The sequence below is a fragment of the Pseudopodoces humilis genome, chromosome 17 (genome assembly GCF_049639895.1).
Source record: "Pseudopodoces humilis isolate 2021_Gansu_Grassland_sample_001 chromosome 17, ASM4963989v1, whole genome shotgun sequence".
NCBI lineage: Eukaryota > Metazoa > Chordata > Aves > Passeriformes > Paridae > Pseudopodoces > Pseudopodoces humilis.
In genome coordinates this window covers 3,161,201-3,187,566 of record NC_142216.1, presented here as the reverse complement: position 1 = coordinate 3,187,566, position 26,366 = coordinate 3,161,201, and the positions used below count along the sequence as shown (strand labels likewise).

At 47.2% G+C, this 26,366-nt stretch overlaps 3 protein-coding genes across 10 annotated transcripts in view; 1 reads left to right on the top strand and 2 right to left on the bottom strand.

Moving 5' to 3' along the window:
- Positions 1–385: 385 nt before the first annotated feature.
- BRD8 (bromodomain containing 8) lies at positions 386–15,477 on the bottom strand. 3 transcript variants are annotated; one of them, XM_014253106.2, is made up of 22 exons: positions 15,406–15,477; positions 15,035–15,131; positions 14,137–14,206; positions 13,829–13,878; positions 12,841–12,963; positions 12,616–12,696; positions 12,124–12,188; positions 11,411–11,547; positions 10,775–10,990; positions 9,378–9,522; positions 7,965–8,174; positions 7,274–7,554; positions 6,330–6,785; positions 5,892–5,985; positions 5,636–5,682; positions 5,080–5,294; positions 4,726–4,818; positions 4,477–4,545; positions 3,587–3,764; positions 2,835–2,939; positions 1,899–1,943; positions 386–799 (listed from the first exon to the last, which is right to left on the bottom strand). In XM_014253106.2, exons 1-22 carry the CDS (start codon positions 15,422–15,424, stop codon positions 740–742), a joined length of 2,856 nt encoding a protein of 951 aa, XP_014108581.1. In that variant the 5' UTR covers positions 15,425–15,477; the 3' UTR covers positions 386–739. The 3 variants fall into 3 exon arrangements, with proteins under 3 accessions (XP_014108581.1, XP_014108582.1, XP_087919690.1); XM_014253107.2 differs by lacking the exon at positions 1,899–1,943; XM_088063564.1 differs by lacking the exon at positions 10,775–10,990.
- On the top strand, positions 15,279–26,306 carry KIF20A (kinesin family member 20A). 3 transcript variants are annotated; one of them, XM_014253109.2, is made up of 19 exons: positions 15,279–15,296; positions 16,137–16,309; positions 16,716–16,805; positions 16,922–17,041; positions 17,491–17,629; positions 17,717–17,904; positions 17,994–18,138; positions 18,856–19,053; positions 19,284–19,395; positions 19,495–19,566; positions 20,098–20,241; positions 20,319–20,484; positions 20,748–20,915; positions 21,480–21,619; positions 21,716–21,818; positions 22,471–22,678; positions 23,066–23,157; positions 23,411–23,548; positions 24,387–26,306. In XM_014253109.2, exons 2-19 carry the CDS (start codon positions 16,154–16,156, stop codon positions 24,654–24,656), a joined length of 2,649 nt encoding a protein of 882 aa, XP_014108584.1. In that variant the 5' UTR covers positions 15,279–15,296; positions 16,137–16,153; the 3' UTR covers positions 24,657–26,306. The 3 variants fall into 3 exon arrangements, with proteins under 3 accessions (XP_014108584.1, XP_005523721.1, XP_087919691.1); XM_005523664.3 differs by lacking the exon at positions 15,279–15,296 and adding an exon at positions 15,646–15,704; XM_088063565.1 differs by lacking the exon at positions 15,279–15,296 and adding an exon at positions 15,653–15,683.
- SFXN1 (sideroflexin 1) overlaps positions 25,003–26,366 on the bottom strand; it is a 39,231-nt gene continuing 37,867 nt past the window's right edge. For all 4 annotated transcript variants that reach the window (XM_088063571.1, XM_005523666.3, XM_088063572.1 and 1 more), the window contains one exon: positions 25,003–25,104. In XM_088063571.1, coding sequence (XP_087919697.1) covers positions 25,008–25,104 — 97 coding nt within the window. In that variant the 3' untranslated portion in view covers positions 25,003–25,007. The remainder of the gene's footprint in view (positions 25,105–26,366) is intronic.

The following is a 26,366-nucleotide window of genomic DNA, read 5'->3' as shown; positions in this document are numbered from 1 at the left end:
GGGTGCTGGGATCACAGATTTTCACTCTGACTAGTGCAGCCTCCGCAGAGCTCTGGGGAAACAATGTCAAGTCCTTTTCAATGCATTTTCTCCTAAAGGTCCAACAAGACTGTGGTATTTAACTTCTCAAGGTTTGATCTCCAGTGTCACCACAGCAGTGCTGTATCCTCACACACTCAAGCAGGGAATCTTCCTCTCCTTCCAAGCACTGTGCAGCATTCCAGTGATTTATGGATTGTCTCTAACATCAGAGCTCTGCCATTCATGTGTGCTATAGGGATAACTGGAAGAGAATTGTATTTGCAGATATTCCAGGTGGGGATCCAGGCTTGTACAACAGGGTTCCTCCCTGCAGAGCTGCGATGCTCAGTACACTGCACACAGGTTTGTTCCCAGATTTTAATATACATCACATTTACACATCACTAGTAAAAATCTGTACACTTCACATTACAGTACATACGAGCCGCCAGTTGCTAGCTAACACCAGAACACTGATGAAGCCCAAGACAACTGCCCTAAAACAGGCAGGGGGGCCGGTCTTCCCCTCTGGGGAAGTTTCTTTGGGTTACACATTCTGACAAGACAGTGCTGTCCAGAAGGGCAAGCAAAGGTGGTGAACCAGGTCCCAGAAATGGACCTGCAGCTTTTCCTCCTCCTCCAACAGCTGTTAAGAGCTGTCTGCTTGTACTCCAGCTCCGAATGCCTGGGATTCTGCCGGGATTTTGTGTCTTCAGCATCATTTCTTCATCTTCATGTCCGCCTCGATGGCACAGCGCCGCCCTCTGGTGCCTCCGTCCTGCTCACAAGGCAAACACACACAGTTACACAACCCCACAGGAACGTCCCTCCGGCACAGGGCAGGGAGGGAGGAAGGGAGGGAGGGAGGGAATTCTGCATCTGGCAACAACTTTTCATGCCTTCCCATCAGGACAAAGGGAAGCTGTCCCTGCCAAGGCCTGCCTGCAGACCTACCTAAAGTTGGATCTGGACACAGCAGGGTGCTGGGCTTGGCAGCATCTCTGCACTGCTGAAGCCAGGGTAGAGAAGCAACACCTCTGGCCCAGAGAATGCATATAGTGCAGGCTTTCTCCTAAGCAGCAGATTCTAACTTAAGGTGGAAAAAGGAAAACTGCTGACTAACCTACCTGATTAGCTGCTGATCCCTATGGGAAGTGCTCATCCAGCTGAGTGACCCTGGCACTAGGCTCCCTAGTTCCTCCACACAGCTCTTTTCCATGAGCAGGTGAGCTGAGAGCTTCCTCTGATCCGCTGCCCTCTCTCTGGCTGATCTGCTGCCTCTCCTGGAGTACTCCTCTGTCTTTAGATACATGTGAGATACATCTTCCTCCTCTCTCTCCTCACAGTGACTCAGAGACTACGGGTTTCCCAGAGGGAGTATTTTTCCAAACACTTCCAGATGACCACAGGCACAGAGCAAGATATTTCTGCAGTCTTATTTGCTTTCTGAACCAGGAATGGATAAAGGACACACAGCTGACTCCTCATTCTCCCAAGACCTTTTGTACTGCCTTGGACGTGTGGAAGGGGCAGCTGTATAAACATGAGAGATGTAGGAACTACAGGACTGCACCAATTGGTTTGTCTTCCCACTTACATGGAAAGAAAGCAGGAGAGAAGTCATGAAAAAAAGCAAAAGCAGATGACAAAACAAAAACACTTGGAACCAGAAGAAAAGACTGAAGCCCCACCCGCTCACCCATTTTGAGAATAAGGGACTGAGATGTCTCTTCTCAGATCACAGTGGTGCAGCCCCCAAGTCAAACACACCCTGCTGCAGTGCTAAGGATGCTGTGACAGTGCAGTGACCACCCAGACAAGGAGCAGAGCACCTGGCAGCAGTAATGCAGAACCTGCTGGAGCCTTTCAATACTTACAAAGAGAGAGAGAAGGAAGGCAGGAGAGCCCATTGGGACACTGTCCTGTTAAAAGGCCAAACAGAAGGACTTATCAGGCATCAGCTACGGAAATGCACACACCACACAGAAGCACTGAGCCCACACACGAGCATAGAGGAATATGTGCCCCACTCCCCTTCCTGCAGGGTGTCAGTCTTATGCAGCAGGAACATAAAAAGAGACAAAAAGAGGGATACTGCGAGAGCCAGAATGCCAGGAAAGGGATATTCCCTCCACAGCCACAGCAAGTTTTTCTGGTCTACCAAACAATTCCTGCTTGATGCAGCTGTCTAGAACTAAGCAGGCAGCCCCTGCTGTCACAGTGTTGTGTGCACCAGAGAGTACCTGAGATCACTTCATCACGTGTCTTTACAGAAGAAAAAAAACACAAACCTTCATTGCTTAGATCAGTGTGGAATTCAAAGGTTCTCTGGTGTATTTTACACAGCAAACCAGAGGTGACTGATTCTCTAGCTCTAAAAACCTGACTAGAAAGTGAAGGATATGGCAATTCCCTTCACCTTTCTGCCACACCAGAGAATCACAGAATCTGTGGAGTTGGAGGAGAACCACACAGATCAGTCCAACTCCCTGCCCTGCAGGCCCATCCCCAAGAGTCACACCATGTGCCTGAGAGTATTCACACCTCAGTACTCTGTTCATTTCCCTGCAGTTTTTATCACTTGTTTTTAAAAACAGGTAATAGAAGTATTTGGATTACAGGAAGAAATTCAAGAGACCTGTCTCTGGAATGCTGTACAGTTCCAGAATTGAAATCTAATCAATAGGCATATTTAAAGAAAATTTGTTCACATGAAGATGCTGGTGTGGGTACTTGGTGTGGGAACTTCATGCAGTATCCTGGGATTCTTCAGAAGATCCCAAGTGCCCTTGCACAGGGTGCAGCATTCTCACCTTCTCCGAAGCATCCTGCTTGCGAGTGGAGTCTCGCCCCCGCAGGCTCTTTGCACTGATCCCTGACTCTGATGTTTGCATCATCAGTTGTGTGGCCAGAAATTGCTGCAAGGAAACCACACTCTGTTAAGATTGTCAGGCAAAACAAGCTCAGTAAGTGCATGTCAGTTAACTATCACAGACCACAGGCTGGGAATGATTGGGTCAGAGGCAGTTTCAGTTCCTTGTGTGCTGCTCAGAAAAGTTCCTCAATTTACCTCAGAAGCCACAAGTCCTGAGGAACTACAAAACCCCAATTCAAACTCTGTTAGTCCTGCCAGCTGGGACATTCTGCTTCAAAGGATATTTTAAATAGCATAAATTCACAGGGCAGTTTCATGTGCACTCTATATCAACATAAACCAGCACAGCCACCCAAAGAAGCCGTTGCGTCCCCTGTCATTCACCGTTCTTGTTGCTTGCTTCTGTTCCTGAACCACACCCTGGTTCTTGCTGGCCTAAGCATTTCCCTGAAGGAAATTACATTTGAAATTGGTCTGGGATGAACATATAAAAAATTTTGCTGTGTTACTTTTAACTCGCCCACAATCTAGTTCAACATAAAACACCTGAGCTGCCATGAGAGAGAGAAGCAGGGAAGGACAGGACCCACTACATTCAAACACACTGAGAGTGAAACCGTGGTCTTACAGCCAGATCTGTGGAGAGAGGAAGATGCTCTGTCCTGTGCTGGCCTCAGCTCAGTACTTTACCTGGATCTGCTCCAGGACATCTCTCTGCATCTCCACAGCCATGTGGTACACATCATGGTCAGAGCTGTTGTACATCACTGCATTCTGAAACATCAGCATAATATCCCGCTGGAACTCAGCTGTGGTTCGGATCAGCCCGTTCTCAATGTTCTTTTTGATGGTAGATAAATCCATTGGCCTGTGAAAGAAATGCAGGCAAAATTGCAACAGAAATGCTTAATTCTTCCCCATCTCCTTTGGAAACAGCCCTGGGTCTGTAACTTGTTTAGTTACAGCCTATTTCATTTAGCTGAACAGGTTCTCCCCCCATGGGCTGTGCTCCCCAGCTCCAAGGCCTGGGTCAGAAGACAAAAGGTGTCCAGCAGTTACCTGGAATAGTAACAACAGCCTCAGAGATCTCTCAGGAGAAGCATTTGCCTTCTCCAGGTACCACTGACAGAGAAACTAAGGAGCTAGAGCTGCAGCCACTGAACTTGAATTGTTTACAAGAGATTTCAGCAGCTAGCAGGGGATTCTGGTAACTCTTCCAGAAAACACCACCATCTAGGACAGCAAAAAATGTTGACTAAAGAAGAGCTTTTAGGAATTCTAAAAAGGTTAAATCCTAATCTTAGATAGAAACTGGGAGAAACAGATCAGTTTCACCTTACTGATAAAATGTTCTGTGTAACTCAGCGTACTTCACACAAAGTCAGGACTGTGTACAGACATGTGCCTGTTACTGATGATGACTCTTGTCTTGGGGAAACCTGCTTCTGACTGAATCATGTCAGAAAAATAATACTTTTCCAAGTCTGAACAGCAGGCAAAAACTACATTGTTCCTGCCAGAAATCCCTACAGATATGCAAACATGCAGAGTTGTAGTGACAGATGACTCCTGAGACTTACCTCTGCACGATGCTGTGGTAGCCTGGTGCTATGTCATCAGTTACAGGCTGTAAGAAGACATTGGCATACCTACAGAGAGAAGGAGTCCACTCAGTGCCTGTTCTTGCTGGTAAATATTTGTTTCATGCTGTCCTGTTTATTTGTCTGTAACAATGATTCATCATCTCCTAAGAGAGATAAGCCTCTGAGATGGGAGAGTGGAGACTTGTCTAGGATTAGTCACTTCTTTCTGCCAAATATCAAACTCACCTGTGATTAGCTGCTGCTCTCCAAACCAGCATGATGGCTTTCTTCCAGATCTTCTGAGCCTGTATTGCTTCCTGGTCCTCACTGCACACTGAGCTGTGAAGAGAAGAATGTAATTCCTTCAGGAGTCTGATCACTGCTTCAGAGCAGAAAACTCATGGTTTGTTTTGTCCTTGACATGCCCACGCTAATCCACACCAAAGACAGAAGGAAAAAGTGGGAGCTGGTACTGGAGTGCTGTCTGCACACTTGCCATTGCAAGCAAGAACCAAACAAAAATCAACAAATTCTCCCTTGGGATCCACTCAGCAAACCAGAAATGGGAATCCTCCATTCCCTGTGTGCCCTGACACTCACAACTGCGAGGAGGCCGGGCTGCTGGGGATGGAGTCGGCGAGCGCATGGGACTGCAAGGGCGCGTTGTGGACGCTGAAGCCGTCATCGCTCTCGCTCACAGGGGGTTCGTTATCCATCTCTGAGAGATACCCCTCACCCTGGTCTTCTTCTTTGGGTTCCTCCAAACTGGCAGCCTCACTGGCACCATCCTCATCATCCTCCTCACCCTGCCCATCCTGAAACACAGAGTCCATCAGCTGGCACAGCCAGCTACAGCAGCCACTCAGCGCCTCCAAAGCAACTATGGTTCTGTGAGCAAAGTGATTTTCTTGTGAGATTGCTGACAACTGTACAGGCATTTCCACAAAATCCCCGTCTCTCCAGCCTGCCCTGCTTCTCCCCACAGACCCAGAAGCACATAAACAGACACCTTTACATTCTGAAGCAACTTCCCCTTCAGCTGCAGACTGCTCACTTCCCAGTGCAGAAAGCTGAACACAAGCTTTGCCTTTCAGCAGGCAGCAGTAGCAAGATGTTGCTAATAAACTCAAGATGACTAAAACCAACTGGGAATTACCTTCATCTGACTCCTAAACAGGGCTTGGGCCTCCTCCTTCATTGACTCTGTGAAAGAAAGAAATGCAGAGAGATTGATTCTCCTAAGCAGCCTTTCCTACAAAAGCTCCTGCACCAATGCCTACTGTCCTGCAGTAATTAACACTTCCTACAGGTATCTCTTCTCCCTCCTCCCCAAAAAAACCTGAACCAGATAACTAACAACTATCCAGCTAATAATGTTGCATGTAAAAGATTTCCTAGCTGAATTAAGTTACCTGACAGCTCAAATTTGTGCTGAACATCAGCCTGTGAGGAGTCTTCACTCACATTTGGGACTTGTGGAGGGGATGAATCATCATCAGGTGGGGTCTGGAGGGAAGAGAAATGCACAAATCTAGATGTTTGTGTCAGCTTACTTTAGTGAAGGTGTGGGCACATCTCACTCACTCTAACCTAACTCCAGGCAGTGAGGTTCTCTGAGCACCTTCCCAGCAGCAATTCTGCACATGGATGGGGGAGATACACAAAGGTACTGCCTACAGCAGAGCTGCTCTGCACATCAGCAGCCTGACTCCCAGGAAAACAGTCAGTCACATTCACTGAAGGGTCACTTCAACCCAGCACTCATCCTTCCTCTAAACTTTGCTCCTACCTGCCACAACTGCTCCTCTCTTTCCCCACACCAGTTCCAGACAGCCTCTGTGACCACATACCTCTGTCTTCACTGGATTGAGCACTGCATCTTCTCCCTGGGATGACTCTATCTTGATTTCAGAAGTCTCTCCTGATGTTACAGCTGCTCTTTGATCTTCCTCTATCTCTTGGTTTCTAAGCTCTGGTGTTTCTGTCACTCTTGCAGTTGCTGGTATGGTTTCCTCAGGGCCCAGCTGACTCTGGTCCTGCTCTGCAAGTTCAGTCTTTATTTCTGGCCCCAGCTCATTGATACCCATTAGGTCTCGAATTCCCTTTGCCTCTGGTTCCTCACACTCCAATCTCTCCTGCTTCACAGTCACAGACACTTGTGGCATCTGGGCTTGTTTCTCATGCTCCTGACGAATTGAATGTTCCCATGGGCCAGGAAGGGTCTGAGGGTCATCGGTATCTTCGCAGAAAGAAGACAGAGCAGCTTCAACAACTGCTGCATCCAGGACTTCAGGGTGGTCATCTACCTTTATTGTCAAAACAAACACATGGCAGTGCAGGCCGAGGTCAGAAAGAGGGATTGAAAAGAAGCTCATGTCATTTGGTACTGAGACAACTGTGGAAATCCCAGTCTACTCTGTTTACAGAGTTGCCATTTGCAGCAAGATTTGTATCACTCCCTAGGGGAGCTTCTCCTGAAGCTTCAGTTTCCTAAATATGGCACTCCTAGAAAGGATTCTGAGAGCAGTGCTCATCTGTCTGCCAGAGACATGACCCAAACTCTACCCTCCAAGGAAGAAAGACATTTCTTTTTTGTACTCTGAAAAGGAGCACCAGTGTCAGACATGCAGCAGTGGTGTCCTTTCCTATTGATCTGGAAAATGATGGTGAGAATGGGTATTCTGGAATTGTTATTTCTCGGTTGTTTAAATTAAATTGGTCAACAGCAATCATTTGAGATTAACCCAACTGAATGTGGAGCAAAAGGCACTGGCATTCTGCTTTCCCCATTTACCTTGTCCTCAATGATGGCTATAATATTTCCAACCGTATCAAAGTCCAGCTCTTCCCCCGTATAGGACACTGCAATATCCATTTTTTCAGCCAGATCCAGATCTTCTTTCCCATCCATGCAGTGATCTTTGGAAGATCCTGCAGTGTTGCCAGCCCCAGAACCCAGGCAGTCTTTCTTAATGGAATCAATGATCATTGATATTTCACTGCTGTCCATGGACACTGTCACAGTATGGGAATCGGACACTGCCTCCATGGAAACACAGGCTTCTGGCTGGCTCACTGCACAAGGATGAGAGGGACAGTCAGAGACCAAGCTGGAGAAGTCCCCACATAAACAAACACTGCAGTGGGTAAGACCAAGCACCAACCACAAGTATCCCAGGCCCACCCACCCCACCACAGCTTAGATTAACAAAAGGCAAATATGGGTTTGCTTTCCCACAGGAGAGATTCCAACCCTTGAACCACAGTCCAGCAAATCACCAGCACTCCCACCCCCACCCAGCAAACCCTGTTACCCTGTTAAAACCAACTGTTTACTCCAGAACCCAGCCATAACCATCCTTTTTGGCCAGGATGGCGAGTCTGAGGTGATAAAACCCAGCTGAGAGCTCGCAGGGCGCTGATCCCACGGGAAGTTCTGCTTTCCAGCAGGACGTGACCTCTGAGTGCGTAGCTCAGGAACGCACCTGTGGCTATGCTTTCTGGAGCTGCAGCTGGTGGCACAACGGCTGGTGCTGACAGCGTGGGCATCATGACAATAGTGGCCTGGGACACAGGCTCTACGGGGGGTGGCAGGAGCTTAGCTGGAGGCTCGCTGGCAACAGCGGAGAAGGAAGCAAGAGGTGAGGTGAACTGTGCAGGACCAGCTTCTAAAAGCCGGGAAAGCGTAGGAGCACCTAACAGAGAGTAGAAGGGAAAAGCACATGAGCAAGAAGCAGCCACCACTCAAGTCCACAAAGCCACCACTGGGCTCTTCACTGTCTGGTGGCTTCTTCTGGGAAAAGACATGGAGAGATAACTAGAAAAGAGTCCCAAAAGCGGTACAGAGAACCTGCACCAAAAAATGCATGACTCCTGTTGTGTGTGCAGTCTGAGGCGGAATCATGCAGACACGGAACACTGCACTCGCTGTAAGGGCTGGACAGACTAAGCAACACATGCACAGAGATGCCCTTCCAAAGGCTCATCCCAAAACAATTATGGGAAATCTGAAAAACAGTGCTGAGAGAGCACACAACGTAAGCCAAGATGCACAGTTGTCACAGGAGCTGGGAGGGAACGGAGGGGATCTCTCTGCAGGTTTTTCCTGGAGAATTCCTCTTATATCAAAGGTTGCCATTCATTTTAGCTGTAACTTCCAGTCTGAATTTAGTGAACTGTGTTCAGAAATTTAGTGAATTTAGTTAATTAGGTCTGGACCAAATTAACAGGTCTTAAAAAACCAGATGTGGATAAGGAAAGAAAGATTACTTGTATGGAATTCTATATGAATAAATGACATAAATTCTCAGTTGCAGACAACGTGATTAAATCACTGGTCAGCAAGAGCTGAGGAAAAAAAAACTTTAGGCAGGTTGTTCTGAAAAAGCCCAATGCAGAGTCCTGCACTGTCCCCCTTACCCTCACTCTGTGGAACTTCCTCTTGAACTCAGTGGTCTAACTCTCAACAGACCTTTAAGATACAGCAGAGGGAAGGCACACGAGTTCTCCAGATCCACAGGGAGCTGTGTTTTGACACACTGGGGATCAGATCTAGACCATTTTTTCCTCAACTCTCTGTGAACAAACCCTTTCTTTCTACACTCAAATCCTGGTATCAGCTAGTATCAAACACAGAAAACCAGACCGCATGATCAGGACTGAATCAAGCCAAATTGTTACAGTCACTCTTTTAAGGGTTAGGGTCTTCTTAAAAAGTAGGGGTGAGATGGACAGGGGTCCATCTCCACAGAAATAGGGTCCACCCACAGAAATAGGAATACAACTCAGAGAATCTCCCAAACCAGCCAGGTAGACATCATCTTTCTCCCAAGAAAGTTTACAGAACAGTCTGAAGGCACACCTTAAGGGAGAACTGTACAGGGAGAGGCCTGAGTTACCTGAAGCAGCCGGAGATGCAGGGACAGCACCAGGTGCCGACTGCATTTCCCCACTGTGCAGCACTGGAAGGACACTTCCTACCTCCAGCAGCACTCCAGAGCTGTTCATATGACCAGAAGCCACTGCCATTTCATTTTCACCAACCTGTCAAAGGAGGATGAGACTGAAGTTCCTGGAGATACCACCACACCAGTGATTCTCTGCCAGATGTGAACCTCCATGAACAGGACCAGCATCTGCTGTCCCAGCATTTCTTCTGCACTTTTTGTTCAGGTTAGTCCCTGCCTGAGGCCCCTCATACAAGTGCAGAACATGACAGTCTGAAACTTTTGCTGTTCTTCAGCTGTGACACAGCAGCAGTGCCACCTTCCTTTGAGGTGAGGCCAAGTGCATCATTTGCTCCATCCCAGTTCTTCTGTTCAAGGACCTCACAATCCTCTACACATGTGAGTCTCTCTATACCCTGAGATGGCACAGAAACATCCCTTGTTTTTAACTGAGAGAAGCAGAAGTACCAAGATGGAAAGTAACTTGATCAAGGTCACACAGTGAACCTGTGATAGACCCTGAAACAGATGCAAACCAATCCTGTTCCTACAAAGAAAACTCAGCCTTACACAGCCATTATCTTTCCCTGCTCCACTTTATGTTTCATCCTGCAAACACAAAATCCACGGAACATTTACCCAAGGTAACAAATAGAAAAAACCCTAAATCTGACTACTATGAAGAAAAAAGTCAATAGCAACACACCTACTCCACCACAAAAGCACTAACCCAGGGAACCTGTGTCACAAGCAGGCTGATGGCTGCTGTTCTCAGACTGGGCTCTGAACAGTGTCAGCATCTCCTAAGACTTCCTGAGTCATTAACACCACAGGTGGGCTCTCATTACAGTGATTTTAGTAACTGTCTACAATTAGGAGAAAACTGAAGCATTTCTATACAGATCATAAATGCCATTCAAGGATTCCCTACTCTTGTGCTAAGACACATTAAGAATATTGAAACACAACTTCTGACAAGGTGTAAAGAATTGTGAGTCCAGTGTAGGAATCACCAGGAACAGCTCCATGAAGGCTGATGGGGATGATGCTGACTAACAAGTTCCCTCCCCTGAGGAGAACAATTTCCTCTAGCAAACCCTGCAACTCCAACTCCTTATGACTGAGGGGACAGCCAGTCCTACGTGCTGCACAAGCCCTGCAGTCCTGCTGGGAAAGGGGCTCACCTCTGCAGCTCACAGGGGTATTTATACCTCTCAGATTATCACTTCTGCTGAGACTCTCACAAAACTGCACATTTTTAAAAATTCTTTGCAGATCCCCCTTTTTCAGTGGGAGAGTCTGGAGCAAATTGTTTGTGTGCTTGCATATATGAGCAGAGAGCTCCATACCAGCCTGGGGCTTGTGGGCAGGAGACTGCCCTTCTTCAGCAGCTCTGAGAGCAGAGGGGAAGGAGGCGGAGTTGCTTTTTGTCCTAGCATCTTTTTCTGGGGTGAATCATCAGTGACTGGGGTCATGGGGGCATCCAGGGGAGCAGAGCCTGGAGGGGTGTCAGGGATTCCAATGAAGGAGGCAACTGGGGTGCTGGGCAATGTCCCTGGCGTGACCTGAGAAAGAGAAAAACCACACTGTTCAAAGCCACACTCCACCACACGGACCAGCCCCACTTGCTGCTTCCCCCAAGAGCATTGATCCAGCACACCACAGACACCTACTCCATTCATTCGCTGCCCCTACTCCAGGCATGTGCTTTCACCCTTTCCCTGCCCTGCAGAGCCATTTCCCAGGCACTCACAGACTGCCTGGCCAACCCACTGATGCCCCTACATGGCCTTTGATCCAGGCATCGGATCACCACAGACAGGGAAAACGACATGGATCTCGAGCAGCACTGTCACCAACCACACTACAGCACCTGAAGTCTGCAAAGCAAGGCAAGGGCTTCTCCCCAGGCCCCTTCTCTGTGGTGGATGCAGAGCCCCATGTCCCAAGCTGGGCTTCCCTCCTACCCGGAGAAGGCTCCTTACCCCTGGACTGGCCTCATCCCCAGCGGGCTGGGACAGATCTCCGAGGGAATAATCCCCGCCCGGGGAGGTGGAGCCAGCAGGAGAACGAACCATCACCCCTGTGAGCCTTCGAGGTGGGTTCTTAATGGCCTGGCGAGCTGGAAGAGAACAGAAATGAAAGTGAGATTCCATGACTCCATCGTGGACAGTCCCCAAGAGTTACCTTTGACTTTATCCTGAAGAACTTCAAGAGAACAATTTATGTCAAAGGAATTTCTTGCACCCCACTAGGCTCAGTTCCCAGATAATACTAACTTTGGGTAATGCACTTCAGCTGCAGGTTTCTCTAGCAGTTGGGTATTCACCACTTCCCACCACCAAATTAAAGAGTTATGAAGAACTGAACATTCAGAATAGAAGTCTCTTCCTTTTACCTTCAGTGACCAGGGGAAACTAAAGGTGTGAAAAGCCTGACATTCTAACACAGAGCTCTTTACTAATCCTGCTTTCCACTTGGATACACCTTTCCTGAAAATTTTGTTCCTTTTTCAGAAACCTCTGCCTTTTACCCTGTTACAAATATAGTGCTGGAAAGAGAATACAACCTCTTTCTCCAACTCTAGGGTCAAGGAATTCCTCCTGCAGGTCTTAACAAGACTTCAGTATTTTCTAAATGTTCTTATAAATATATGCATTGGTCTGAGGAAAATGAAGGCAGCTCATTTCCATCTTACCCTGATAAGCAGCATCTGTAGCCTTCCTCTTGACTTCTGCCTCCTCTTCTTCCATTTTTTTCTTTCTGTATTAAAAGCAAAATCCTCTGTTACAGGGTGTCTCAGTTCCTCTTAATTCCCCCTTCAAAATAACACCCACCCTGTTATTTCCAGACAACATCAAACCACTCCTGTGGACTCAGGCTCAAATCCCCCAAGGCGAGCAGCAGAGCCAGAGAATGACACAATGGGCTGGAAATTTCACTTCCAGATGATTGTCAAAATGAAGGCAGCAAACATGGTTCTGCAAGCCATGGCCAAGCTTTTTACTGAGCAACTCCAAAGGATGCTCCACACCAGCTGGTATCCCCCAGTCTGAGCTAAGACCCCCCTCAGAGGCCAAAGCATCAGCCCAGCTGCCCCATTTCTCTTAACCTGAACTATGTGGAGCAAGAGATGCTGGACAGAGTGTTAGGAAACTACAGTCTCAGAAGAAATAATTCAATAACCCACATCATGATCTCATTGCACAGCTCCTCCAGTCTGTTATCCATGTGTCCGGCCTGGATCAGCTCTGCATCCTTCTTGAGTTGTCTGAAATCATAAAATCTTTTTAATTTCTGATCACTGAACTGGACACCTTAAGCAGCATTTTCACCCCAATCACCATCCCACTTAGACTCTTTTTTCAGGACAGGACTCTCAGATGTGCAACATTTTAACACTTCTGTCATGTACCTGTATTTTTCCTGTGTTTCTTTAATAATTTTCTTCAACTCCTCAACCCGCTCTGCAGTCAGTTTCCGCACAATAACATCTTCCACAGTTTCCACAACTTCTCCCTTCTCACCACGTTTCCTTCTGCAGAATAAGAGAAAAGAAAAACTCAGACACAAACCACACCAGCTCTTCTTTCATAAAAGGCTGCTCTCTGTCATTCATGACATGCTCATGCCAAAAAAATCAACTTCCTCCAATTCCCTTAAATTATATTGAACAATGTTCAATACAACCACAATGTTCAAACAATCTCTTCAGCAAATTTTTGCTAATTCACCTAGTGTTAAAATCTTCAAGAACAGATCAAAGATGCAAGAACACAAAAAATTTTCAACCTGAAAATAATCCTTCCTTCAAGAGGAAATTCTTTTCTCCCCAGGAAAAAACATTTATTTTTTTCTTCACTAACTCTACTAAGTCCTTTGATTTTGTAACTCCAGTGCTGAAGATCATTCACAAACGAATCAGTCACACACAAATATTACTTTTAAACATCCCATCTTTAAGTTTATATCATTTGAAGTCCCCAAATAAAATGCCTAGAATTAGAAGAGTAACTGAGATCCCAGAGCTCTAGTAATAACACTGATAAGAAAACTGTAAGAAACCACTGCAAAATAGTGACAAATACAAAACATCTCCCTTCTCACTCTGTCTCTTTTCTACCCCTATTCTGAATGATAAATTTATGTATAAAGCTTCTGATCAGTAAGATCAATAACATGCAGTGTTTTATTCCAGCCAAATAAATATTATCTTTCCCATCTGACAAACCCTGATCCCACTGTCCCACAACAGCTATTCCACCTGAATTTTCTCATTCTGAAATTCTCCTTTTGGGAGGAGGGAGAACAGTAATTTAACAGTGACAAGGACTTTGCTGTAAGAACCCACAAGTGCCCCCTCAGCTGCTGCAGGCTGTGCTGGGGTCAGGCTTTGTACTCACTTAGGGGTCTCTGTGGTCTCCAAGAGCTCTGAGTACTGAGATGCACAGTGCTGAGAAGAAAAAGAGGAAGTCAGAGTTTGCTTGCCCAAACAGCAGGACACACCAAAATATATGGACATGCACAAATTCCTGAGGCAAGGAACTTCACAGCTCAATCACATGGCTAGTGAAGAATCTCTTTAGTTAGTCTTACTTGATAACTGTGTACTGGATAAAGTACTGAACAATTAATCCTTAATTCATCCTCAATATGGCATTTCTGATTGTGCAGAGGTTTGGTGTCCAAGATTCAAATGTCAGTGTCTTACCTTTTGGGAAAACCAGTCAGGTGGGCGTCCTGGCTCTGCAAAAGGTTTGATTGCTCTGCTGACTGAGACCCTGTGGGAGGGAAATGGCAAGTCACCACCTTCTCCCCCCACCAACATGCAGAGAACAGATGAAAACCTCTCTTAACATCATTGCATAACCCTGCTAAACATGATGAACTCACCAAGGAGTTGTACAAGTCTAAAAAATATTTGCCTGCTTCTAACAAACAGCAACTTCACTCCTTTGCTTTGAAAAGCAAGTTTCTTGCATCAGGTTACATGATTACATTTCCACAAAACCCTTACTTTAGTGAGGAGAAAAACAGTAAAACAGAGCTATAGGTTCAGTGCACACAAATCTGTTACCAAGTATCTCTGTTGTCCACAGCTCACCTCATCTAATTATAAACACAGAATCACAGAACGGGTTGGGAAGGATCTTAAAGATCATCTTGTTCCAACCCGCTGCCATGGGCAGGGACATCTTCCACTATCCCAGGTTGCTCCAAGCCCTATCCAACCTGCACATAGACACTTCCAGGGATGGGGAGCCACAGCTTCTCTGGGCAACCTATGCCAGTGCCTCACCACCCTCACAGTAAATAATTTTTTCCTAATCTCCAACCTAACCCTCCCTCTGTCAGTCTGAAGCCATTCCCCCTTGTCCTGACACTTCATGTTCTTGTGCAAAGTCCCTCTCTCTCATCAAAGCTCTCAACACGCTTTATTTTGATTAACACACCTCTACTTTTACACAATAGTTATGAAGGCAACAAAATGCCTGCCCAAGTCCACCTTCAACAACTCTTACACCCCACCTTTGTTCTGAACAGAGGCAGCGGGGTGAGCCCCGTGCCGTGCCCCGGTGCTCTGCACATGCCGCCCGCCTTCCCCGTACCAGTTCTGGTCGCCGCTGCGCATGACGGAGGATGCCAGGCAGAGCTTCTCGCGGATGGACCAGGGCTCGGTGGGGCCGGCGCTCAGGAGCTTGTGCTCTGCGGGACAGGGTAGGAGTGCGCGGGGGCAGTGCCCGGGCACACCGGGACTCGAACCCGCGGTTCCCATGGCTGGTCCCGCCCCTCCCGTGCTCTTTGGCCCCGCTCCTCCCCGGACCCATTGGCCCCGCCCCGCCCGCCCCACCGTCGGCTCTTCCCGGGATGGTACGTCGCAACCGCTCCGTTCTCCTCGGGCCATTCCCCTGCCTCTTTTCCTCCCCAGCCCCGCCGCCGCTCGCTCCCCACCGCGTCTCCCACCCAGCCTCGCACTCACTCCCCGGCCCCGCCGCCATCTTCCCCGCCCGGCCCTGAGGGCGACAGGGGCGGCACCGCGCGCAAAGCCCGCCGGGAGGCGGCTGGGCCGCGCCCCCTTCCGTGTGCGCGCGCGCGGGCGGCCGGTTGTCCGGGTCCCGCCCCCTCTTCCCCAACGGTGGGCGCTGATTGGTTGCGGGGCGCTCGTGCCGTGCTCTCATTGGCGGAGCGGGCGGGCGGCGAGGTTTGAAACGCCGAGCATCGGCGAGGGGCGGTGAGAAGGGCGGCCGGGCTGGAGCGGTGAGAGAGAGGCAGCTGGCGGTGGGTCTCTGTGTGTGCGGCCAGGTCCCGAGTGGTGCTCGGGTGTGTGCGTGTGTAGGGGCGGTGTGGAGCTCCGTGTTTGGGGGTGTCCCGTGTGGTGGTTGGTGTATGCGTTAGGTCTGTTTGATACCGTGTGTTAGAGGGGTGTAGAGGTGGTCTGTGTGCGTGAAGGATTCCTTTGTGGTGTCCCTATGTCCAGGAGGTGGGTTTAGAGTCCTGAGCAGCGTTTGTGTGTGCACGGTCTGTGGCCGGGGTCCTGTGTGGTTTCCCCGTGTGCAGGGAGCGCATACGTGTGCACATTTAGAAGCAGCATCCTGTGTGTAGGGAGGGTTCCACGTGGGGATCCACGTTTGTGGGGACTGATGCATGTGGCAGGGATTGCATGTGTGCATTGCTCTAACATCGCCCTGTCCTGTGCCCCTTTTTCCCCAGGAGCCCTGTGAGGCACCATGGCACAAGTACTTGCCTCCCCAGGGCTGTTTTCTGACGATGAAGCTGCAGCCTCCCCTGTGCTCGAGTCCACAGCAACAGGGTTTGGGGCTGACGTGCGCAAGGACCTGCTGCCAGAGTTCTCTGTCATCTCCCCAAACCTGGAGGGCTCTCAGGTGAGGTTGGAGCTCTTCTGTCACAAACAGGGTAGTGTTTTCACCCATGGCTGCTGTTTCCTGTAAAAAGGTGGTGTAATGCAGGAACAAAATGCATTGAGGGGAGCAGTTCCTGAGAGAGCAGGGGGCAGCAGGTGCCTCTTGGGCTGATGCTTGGTTTTGGTGTCAGGGCTTCAGCTTTTTTGTCTGATCCATTAGATAAACAGAAAAAATAAATGTGGATGTGCTTGGAAATGCCTAAGAAAGCTTCTGGCATTGGTGGTGATTTTGGGACCAGAGGAGTTCCTCAGCGCTAGCAGCATAGCCAACATGTGTTTTCTATACTGTGGTTCCTGTTCAGTGTGCCCATGGGGGGTTGTGTGCTGCCTCTCTGGCAGCCATATTTAACTTGTGCTGATTCTTGCAGGCTGTAGCTGAAGACAATAATGGAAAATTAAAGGTCTTCCTCAGAGTTCGACCTCTGAAATCTACAGAAGTGGAAAAGGGGGAAGACCAGGTGAGGCACTGAAAGAAGCAGAGTCTGAGCTGGCTATGTGCCTGCTGGGAGATGCTGTTGTCCTTTGCTGTCTATCCTCCTGTAAGGAGCAATGATGGATTTTATGTGTTCTTTAGGGCTGTGTCTGTATTGAGAACTCAGAAACTCTTATTCTAAAAGCTCCAAAGAATTCCTTCACCATGCGGAGCACGGAGCGAGGAGTGGGACAAGCAGTGCACAGATTCTCCTTCACCCGGGTAGGTAGCTGGGACAAACAACCCATCTGGAAGTGATTTGAGCTTAAACCAGCTTTGCAGCTTGAAAAGTAGTCTTGTTCCTGTCCACTGACCCCAAGACACTGCCTGAACTCTGCAGTCTTGTACAATTCTTTCTACTTCAGGTTTTAGTTGCTGTCTTATTAGTTTTTTTTTCTTTCTAAGCTGTTTCTGACAACTCTTTATTGGCAGCAAATGGCAAACTCCAGTTTATGGAGCTCTAAACAGACTAGAGGCTGCAGTGATACGAGATGTTAGTGGATTAAAGAAATGAACAGCTTGTTTTTGTAGGGGGCTCAGCTGGAATTGCTGGTGGGTCTCTTGCTAGTGGCTAGTGCAGGGAACAAAGGACCACGTAATATCACTTGAGCAACCATCACAAAGGACAAGAAAGATCTACATGAAGCATTTTTCCTGTGTCTTGTTTGTAGATATTTGGACCAGAGGTGGGGCAGAAATTGTTCTTTGATGAGACAATGAAGCAGGTGATAAAGGATGTGCTGGGTGGGCAGAACTGTCTGGTTTACACCTATGGCATCACCAATTCAGGGAAGACTCACACGATTCAGGGTAAGAAAAGCACCAGGGACCTGTTGAAGGAGTTGTTTTCTGTCTTCTGCCTCTGAACCCTCAGTTTTGTTGCTGTTCTTGCTGCAGGCACCACCCAAGATGGGGGGATTCTGCCTCGCTCTTTGGCAACCATCTTCAACAGCGTGGGGGACCGGCTGTACCAGGCCATGGACCTGAAGCCTGTCCTCTCCAACGAGGTGAGCTGGCTGGACAGCAGGCAGGTGCGGCAGGAGGAGACCAAGAAGCAGATGATGCTGCAGGGGGGTTTCTGGGAGGTAAGCATGGGGTCTCTGGGGGTCCAACAGCAAGAGGTAAGGGGCGCTGTCACGCTACCTGCCTGCTCCTCTTCATTGTTTCCTTCAAGGAGGAGCTGCTAACGCCACTGAAGAGGAGTCAAAGTGCTGAATCTCAGCTCCAGGCCACCACCAGTGGCAGCTTTGACAGTGGAGTTGCTGGTCTGTCTTCATCCAGCCAACTCACCAACCATTCAGACCTCAGCCAGACAGAAGGTATTTCTGGATGCCTGTTGTGTACTACCTGCTTCTTTTTGCTGGAGGATGGGAGAAGAAAAGGGTGATGGCTGTTTGGATGCTGGGTTGTGGGTAAGGAACACAACAAAGGTGTTGTAGCCATACAGATTTTCCCATTGAAAGATGTTGCATCAGAAGAACTCTGCATACATTTTGCCGGTATCAGAAGAATTCACCACTTCATAATAACCAAGCCTTGTCAAATGAAAAATTATTTGACACTCAGTTCATTCAAGGAACGTGGTTATTGAGCAGCTGATTGCTGCGAGACGGGGATTGGTGGGAAGCAGGATGTCAAAGTGACAGGCTTCACTGAGCACTTGTGCTCTGACTATCAAATGCAGGAACTACCAGCTGCTTAGGTATCCAGAAGCATGGAGTGATTGAGATAACAAGGACTAAAACTTCATTTATGCTGGAAAGAGTTCATGTTTGAAATATCTTGTAATTTTGGAATCAAAATTGAGATAAAAAAGTCCTTACCCAGAGCAGATGATACTGTTAAAGGAAACTTTAGGCTGTCTCACTGGGGATGGGCATTAAATTAAAAATGAGAGGAGGTAAATAGAAGGATTTGTTTCTGGAGTGGTTTTGATTGCTGAAGAAAGTATCTTGCTCCTGTTCCATTCCTGTTGGACCGATGAAAAGCTGCAGTCGTGATTTGTTTTCTTTCTTTTTTCCCTCTTTTTTCCCCAGAACTGGGCCCTTGCTGGGCTGACCTGGATCACATTCCACTCACCAGCACAGATGTGCAGTTCTCCATCTGGGTCTCCTTCTTTGAGATTTACAACGAGTTAATCTATGACTTGTTAGAACCAGCTCTAGCTGGGCAGAACCGCAAGCGGCAAACACTGCGGCTCTGTGAGGACCAGACTGGAAACCCCTATGTGAAAGGTAGATTTACCTGCAAGAGAGTTTTAGTGGCCTGCTGGGAAGGCTTTAGGATTGAGTGGGTGGGTTGCTTAGCAGTGATGTGCTGGAGAGCCCCACAGAGAACTGTGATGTCGGGATTACAGGATTGTCACATTTGTTGATGTCAGAGACATGCAATGGTGAAGTTGGGGCTAAGGTAAGTTTTCTGCCAGTCTCCCAACTGCTGTGCCCAATGCATGTTTGTTCTCCAGATCTGAACTGGATCAATGTCCGGGATGCTGATGAGGCCTGGAAGCTCCTGAAACTGGGTCGGAAAAACCAGAGTTTTGCGAGCACCCACATGAACCAGAACTCCAGTCGCAGGTCTGAAAAGAGAGGGATTGTTTAGGCAGAAATACAATTCTGAGGGGCTTTTAAAGCTTGCTTTTTAAAAATTTTTAATATTTGCATGTTTCTTTACAGTCACTGTGTGTTCTCCATTCGGATTCTGCACTTGCAAAGAGGTGGCAGTGATGTTGTTCCAAAAATCAGCGAGTAAGTTTCATGTTTTTTAGGATTTGGGTGTAATCTCAACTTTCTTGGCTCTTTGGTTGAGAACCTGAGGCACGGAAAGTATCTTGATGATGGTGTTGTTGAAAGTACACTCCCAGTATTAAATCTTGGAACTGACAGGAGTTTGAAGAGTACTGCAAGATACAACTTGAGATGGTTCTCAGGCTTTTTGAGTGAAGGTAAATGTGAGCATCCTTACCATTGCATTATTGATGATGCAATGTGTGTGGCTGATGCCTGTTTCTGGGATGTAGTTGTCTGGAAAGTGGCTGTTCTGAGGACTGGCAAAGGATTTTTGAAGTTGACACTTCAAAACTCGTTTTGCTGCTACTTTGTGTAACACCTACACTTAGGGCAGGGCCTTCAATCCATTAACAGCCCAAGGCACCCCAAAAAAATGGTCTGTACATTTATGGGGAAGCTGGGAAGGTGACTGCAGGGTGTCTGAACTGTAAACTTGCTATGGCAGGACAAACCTTGTAAGTGATGTGAACATCACTGTGTTTCCCTCAGGTTATCCCTGTGTGACCTGGCAGGGTCCGAACGCTGCAAGGACCAGAAAAGCGGGGACCGAATGAAAGAAGCCAACAACATCAACACCTCCCTGCACACCCTGGGCCGCTGCATTGCCGCCCTCCGCCAGAACCAGCAGGCCAGGTGAGCATCCACACCTCCAGAGGGAGGATGTGGGTTTCTTTTTTTGCTTTCCCAGCTCACTGCTGTCTCTCCCACAGGACAAAGCAGGCAGTGGTTCCGTTCCGGGACAGCAAACTGACCCGCGTGTTCCAGGGCTTCTTCAGTGGGCGCGGGCGTTCCTGCATGATTGTCAACATCAACCAGTGTGCATCCACCTATGATGAGACTCTGCACGTAGCCAAGTTCTCAGCCATTGCCAGCCAGGTGAATAACACACAGCAGGATTGTGGCATGGTCAGGGTAGCTTGGGTTTCTCCTGCTTCTGTGGGACTCGGCCCCTTCCCACCACAAGGAGAGGGGGAATGCTTGTACATCTTCCCTGTGCTTCTCCAGTAGTTCTTACCTCCAGAGTATTTCCAGATTCTGCTAAACTGAAAGGCTGACAGGTTGCAGAGAGGGGCTGTGTTTAAAGACTACACAACTTCCAGGCCTTGCAGACTGATAATGGTTGGTCTTTTCCCCTTCAGCTTGTTCAGGCACCTCCCACAAAGCTGGGACTTCCATCCTTACAATCCATCATCAAAGAACACAACAGGCGAATCAGCCAGGGGCCAGAGGCAGAGCCAGAGGAAGATGTGGAATCAGAAGACGACACTGAGGATGATGAGGCAGATGTCTCCATGTATGAGAAGAAGGTGGGTTGTGATTTGTTTTACAGCCTTTAATGCGGATGCAAGGTCAAGAACATGACTGTTAGCTTTGGCCTGGGGAGCTGGGATTGGAGCTCAGCACTACGCCAAGAGAGAAGACACACAACCTCAGAAGGATATAGGACAAAGGAAATTGGGAATCCATGAAAAAAACATTCTGTAGTTGGTCTAAATCTGACACACATGCTGAATTTGGAAGCACTTTCTTATCTGTGGAACAGTGGCAGTAACAGTGCAGGTGCAGGCCTGTAATTCCTTCTCTGTAAGGGAAATCTAGAAAACATACAGAACAGGAGGCTAAATGGGGAAAAAATAATCAAACTTCCTAGATACTCAAAGCAGGCAGCTAGGATAGCTGGAAGATCAAGATGAAAGCAAGAGACTCAAGCTGTCATGTGTTAAGGTAACAAACCATGGCAATTTCTCTTTCCAAGTGACTAAACCCTTAAACCTAAATCACTGCATCCTGCAGACATGGGATCACTTAGTTTACTCCAGGTCTTAGCTCTGCTGTGCAGTGTGGGCAGTGAAGCTGTGTCCCTCTTGCAGGACTTGCTGCGTGTGGTTGAAGCTGCACGAGAGCTGCTGGTGCAGGAGCGGCAGAAGAAGCTGCAGCTCGAGGTGCGCCTGCGTGAGGAGATCTGCAATGAGATGCTGGAGCACATGCAACAGAAGGAGCAGTGGTGGAGGTACAGCCTGTGCTGGTCTCCCTCCCTGTGCTCAGGATGAGCTGCAGCACCAAGAACTGCCAGATCCTGACATGGAATTGGTTGTTCTCTTTGTAGCCAACACGTGGATGCTCAAAGAGAGCAGCTGGAGGAACTGTATGAGGGTAAAATGACCATCCTGAAGGAGTTACTGACTGACCACTACCAGGAGAAGATGGAGGTTTGTTCAGGGCAATGCAATGACATCAGGGCAGCAGCAGTGGGCTTGGGAGGGGATTCTGGATACTTTGGTCCAGGAAGATTTTCCTGTAAAGTGAAAGATTTTGCTTTCTGAGGTATTTTTTGTGATACTGTTTCATCTCTTGATCCACAATTTTTCTTGTCTCCTATTTTATGCAGCCCACTAGGCTTCCTAATTTTGAACACTCAGTCTGGAAGCTAATGTACAACCATCCTGACTCGTCCATTTGTTCAACATGATTCTCTCCCCCCATTACTCTTTTCACTAGTGGCTTGATTTGGGCTCTTCAGATTCACACAAGTTGTGTCAGTTTCTCTTCTTGCTCTTAGTTGTGATGATGGGTATGGACCTGTCCGTATTTTCACGCCTATGGCATTTGAGTGACCTCTGGGACTTGTTGCAGGCTGCTCTGAAGATGCCAACTCTCAAAACAATCCCTCTTTAGAGCCTGTAAAAAAGCAGTTTGGGCTCCCAGAAAATGGGTTTGCTGTATTCACTTGAAAGGACCTTAAAATCTGGGTTCAGTGTGTGAAGTGAGAGATTGAGAAATTCTCCAGGAATAAAGACATAGAAAGTTTCAGACCAGTTGTGCTATGAAAATCTTGTTGACTGAACAAACTTCCTTTCTCAGGAGCGTGACGAGGAGATTTTGGAGCTCAAAGCTGCTCTGCAGGAGACCAAACAAAAACTGGAGAGCCTGGATACCAAGCAAAAGGACGTGGAACAAAGTGCACGTCGATCCAAGCGAGTGGCCACCTCATCTGCTCTGCAGCAAGAGCTGGCAGATACCAAAGCCAGGCTGGAGCAGTGTCAAAAGGAGCTGAATTCCACAAGCGCAGGTATGGCAGCAACACTGCACCAGTTCTGAACCGTGCTGAGAGATCTTTGTGAAGGGTTAGAGAGACTTTCTTCAGGGTATATTGGATTCAGACACCCTGAAAACATAATTTGAGTTGTAGGTGACAGGAATAATGTGCTGGATGGGCAGTTTCACTTCATTTTCACAGGAAAATGGACTTTAGGGCAGGATTATCTTTCCATTCAAATTCTTAAGTCCCATTGTCTGAGTGAATGGGAGAAGCCTGGAATGTTTGTGCCTTTGTGCACAAACTCAAAAGGTCTTGACAGCTTGCCTGTAGCAGCTTGTCTCAAAGGAAGTCCTGAACTTCAGGAATACTGAAAGTTGATCAATGTCCTGTTGCTCACTACTTTTTGTCTGTTCCTAGAGTTGCGCAAATACCAGAAATTAGTGGAGCCACCTCCCTCTGCCAAACCCATTACTATGGACGTGGACAGGAAGCTGCAGGATGGACAGAAGGTAACTCCAGTTCTGAATTACAGAAAAGAACATATGCAGGGCAAAGGGGCTGCCAGCTTAAACAGTGTTTGGGGCTGCTATTTCCAGGTTTTTAAACAAATGGAATGGGTTTGTTGAACTTATGGGAGTTATTGAATCTGTGATCACTCAGATGGGATCCTCCCTCAGCGTTGCATGTCTGAATTACCTTGGAGTGGCTTTGTTTGCAGAGCAGTGCCAAAACCAGCTGTTGCATTAAACCCCTCTCTTCTAGAATGTCAGACTGCTGCGTTCAGAGCTACAAAAAATTGGGGAGTCTCTCCAATCTGCAGAGCGGGCGTGCTGCCACAGCACAGGGGCAGGGAAGCTGCGAGAAGCCCTGGGCACGTGTGATGACATCCTGGCAAGACAGGTGATGTGTCTGCTTTGGTGTGGTGCTGCATGGGGGAGAGGGGTTTAATCTGTGTGCTTTGCCATAATCAGAGCAACCAAAGTTCTTGCTGCTGCAAATAAAAATGATTTATTTGCTAGTATATGTTTTGTGAAGGGAGCTCTACTGCTGATTTTTTCAATGGTTGAGTCAGTTGTATATTTACCTCTCCACAGGAGACCCAAATTGTTCCTGTTCAGTTAACTGGCAGCCTGTACTTAAAGTAGGAGAATTTAGAGTTCTCATTTCCTTATCCACTCCATCACAGTTGCTATGGCAGCATATTTGTAGCAGGATGGAGACAGCTTTGTCCTACCCTTACTGCTCCTATATGTTACTGAACTGCTACACTGTTGAAGCTTTTATGCATGGTCTTATTTGGAAGAGTTTGTGAATTCTGGCAAAAGGCAGTTTATCTTACTCAGTTCACAGTAACCAGGGAGTTAAGACAACTTGTCATTGTATGTGATGGGAGCCTACAAGAAAGCTGGAGAGATTCTGTGAGAGCAGATAATGACAAGGGGGAATAGCTTCACACTTCAGATTAGATATTAGGAAAAAATTCTTTACTGTGAGGGTGCTGAAGAAATGAAAACACATTTCCTAGAGAAGTTGTGGCTGCTCCATCCCTGGAAGAGTTTAAGGCCAGGTTGAATGGGGCTTTTGGAGCGAGCTGGTCTAGTAAAAGCTGTCCCTGTCCACAGCAGAGAACAAGAGGATCCTTAAGGTCTGTTCCAACTAGGAATGGGCTTCTCTTTCTATGATTTGATATTTTTATGTATTTTTTTAATCTAAATATATCTTGCCTTGCCTTCCTCAGGATCAGACCCTGGCAGAGCTGCAGAACAACATGATGCTGGTGAAGCTGGACCTGCGCAAGAAGGCGGCCTGCATTGCTGAGCAGTACCACACGGTGCAGAAACTGCAGGCGCCAACGTCCACCCTCAAGAAACGCTTCTGTGCCAACAGGGAAAACCTGCAGCCCAATCAGCCTCCTGGCAAAAAGCCCTTCCTGCACAACATCCTGACACGTTCAGCCACCCGTCCTGCGGCTGCCAGAGGCTGGCAACTTCGTTCAGTTGCTCTGTGACTTTTCAAAAGGAGGTCCTGCCCCGCTATTACTGGAACAGGTGGCAAATCCAATATAATAGCATTTGGTTTTCATGGTGCGCTTGTTTATTGTTATTGTAGCTGCTTGAGAACTTATGTAAACATCTCTGCATATATATGTTTAAACTTTTAAACAATACCAAAGTGGACAAAGTGGCCTTATGTAATTTAAACACTACACTGAGGAAAGTCTTTAACTGTAAAATAATGCAGATGATCAAACTTGTTTAACAAAAGGACAAGATAAAGGTGTGTTCTTGTCTGTGTTGGCACACAATTCAAAAAATAAGTTCACAAGTGTTTCCTTGAAAAATACTTTGCCTTCCTTGAGTTATAATCCTTTATTGAAGTACACACGTTCTAGGCCAGGGCTGTTTTCTTTGATCCTGGCTTGCAAATCGGGCTCCAAGCGTGACACCGACATTGAACTGAGCGAAAGAAACAGCAAAGGGGTTACATCAAACAAGCACACAAGGGAAAATAAGATGGAAATGCATCTGGTTAAACTTCCTACCTGGTCAAAAGAGTTTTCAGATCTTTTAAAACATCTTATCAAGGAAGCAGGCTTACAGGCCAGGGCACATGAATCCCTGCTTCACGGGGCAGTAGGACAGTCTATGGAGTCAGGAAATGGCTGTTGCTACTGTCATGAGGGTAAGGATCCACTTCATTGCTCAGGTTGTTGCTGGCCATAGAAACTTACCTTTCTAAAAGAGTTTTTATTAAATATAATGTATTTGCCTATTTAACTTCCTACGTGATTTTACTCATCTGAGTAACAGGTTTGTTTTCCTGAGAGCTGGTTCACAGTAAAGTGAATTAAGCAGCCAGGTCATTTGAACAGCTGCAATTTCCTGAACACAGTTCAAGGTCTAATCTTCCTCTGAACTGGAGAGCCCTGGCTGAAATCAAGAACTGTAGCATGTGTGCTGGGTTGGTTTGTTAAGTCATCTCCAGGTAGCCTAGTGACACTTGTTTACCACAGTTCTCTGTCCTAGGCCAAGCAGGGAGACAGATGGTGTCAGGCAGCTTTGTTGTACTCAAACAATACTGGGGATTGGCTATTGTTTTCTGGAAGTCAAAAACTGCCTTAGTTGTTCAGCATTTTAATGGACTCAACTCAAGTTTGGGTTGTTGAAGGTACGTCTGGCAGCTTGTTGAGTTTAAACAACCACTGTTAAAATGAGAGAGGGACAGCTGAATTTAAGGCCCTGTCCATACTATGTACCAAACTGAGCTAAGTTTTTTGTTAAGTAACTCATTCAGCTATATTCAGCTGATTTCAGCTATAATGAATATTGTTTCTAAGACAGCTTCCAGTACTGAGCTATTTTTGTATTGATGAAAAAGTCTGGAAAAATATTAAATAACAAATGAGCACAGATAGTCCAGTGCTGTTCTGTATAACTAGAAGAGTTTCCAGCTGAAAATAAAATGGGCTCTGACTGTATTTAGTGCATCCATAACTTTACTGGACATGAACATATTGTATAGAACTCATCTTGAGCTTCTGGGGTTTGTAAACAACTATATTATATTACTGATGGATAACATAGTTATTACCTTTCTGTATATTCTTTTGTTTACCACCTTTGTTATATTGGAATTAAAACTGTGCTTGAGTAGGCAATGACCCCGTGTTTGTGTTCAGCACCATGACAGGATCTGGAATAACATTAAAATGACAATA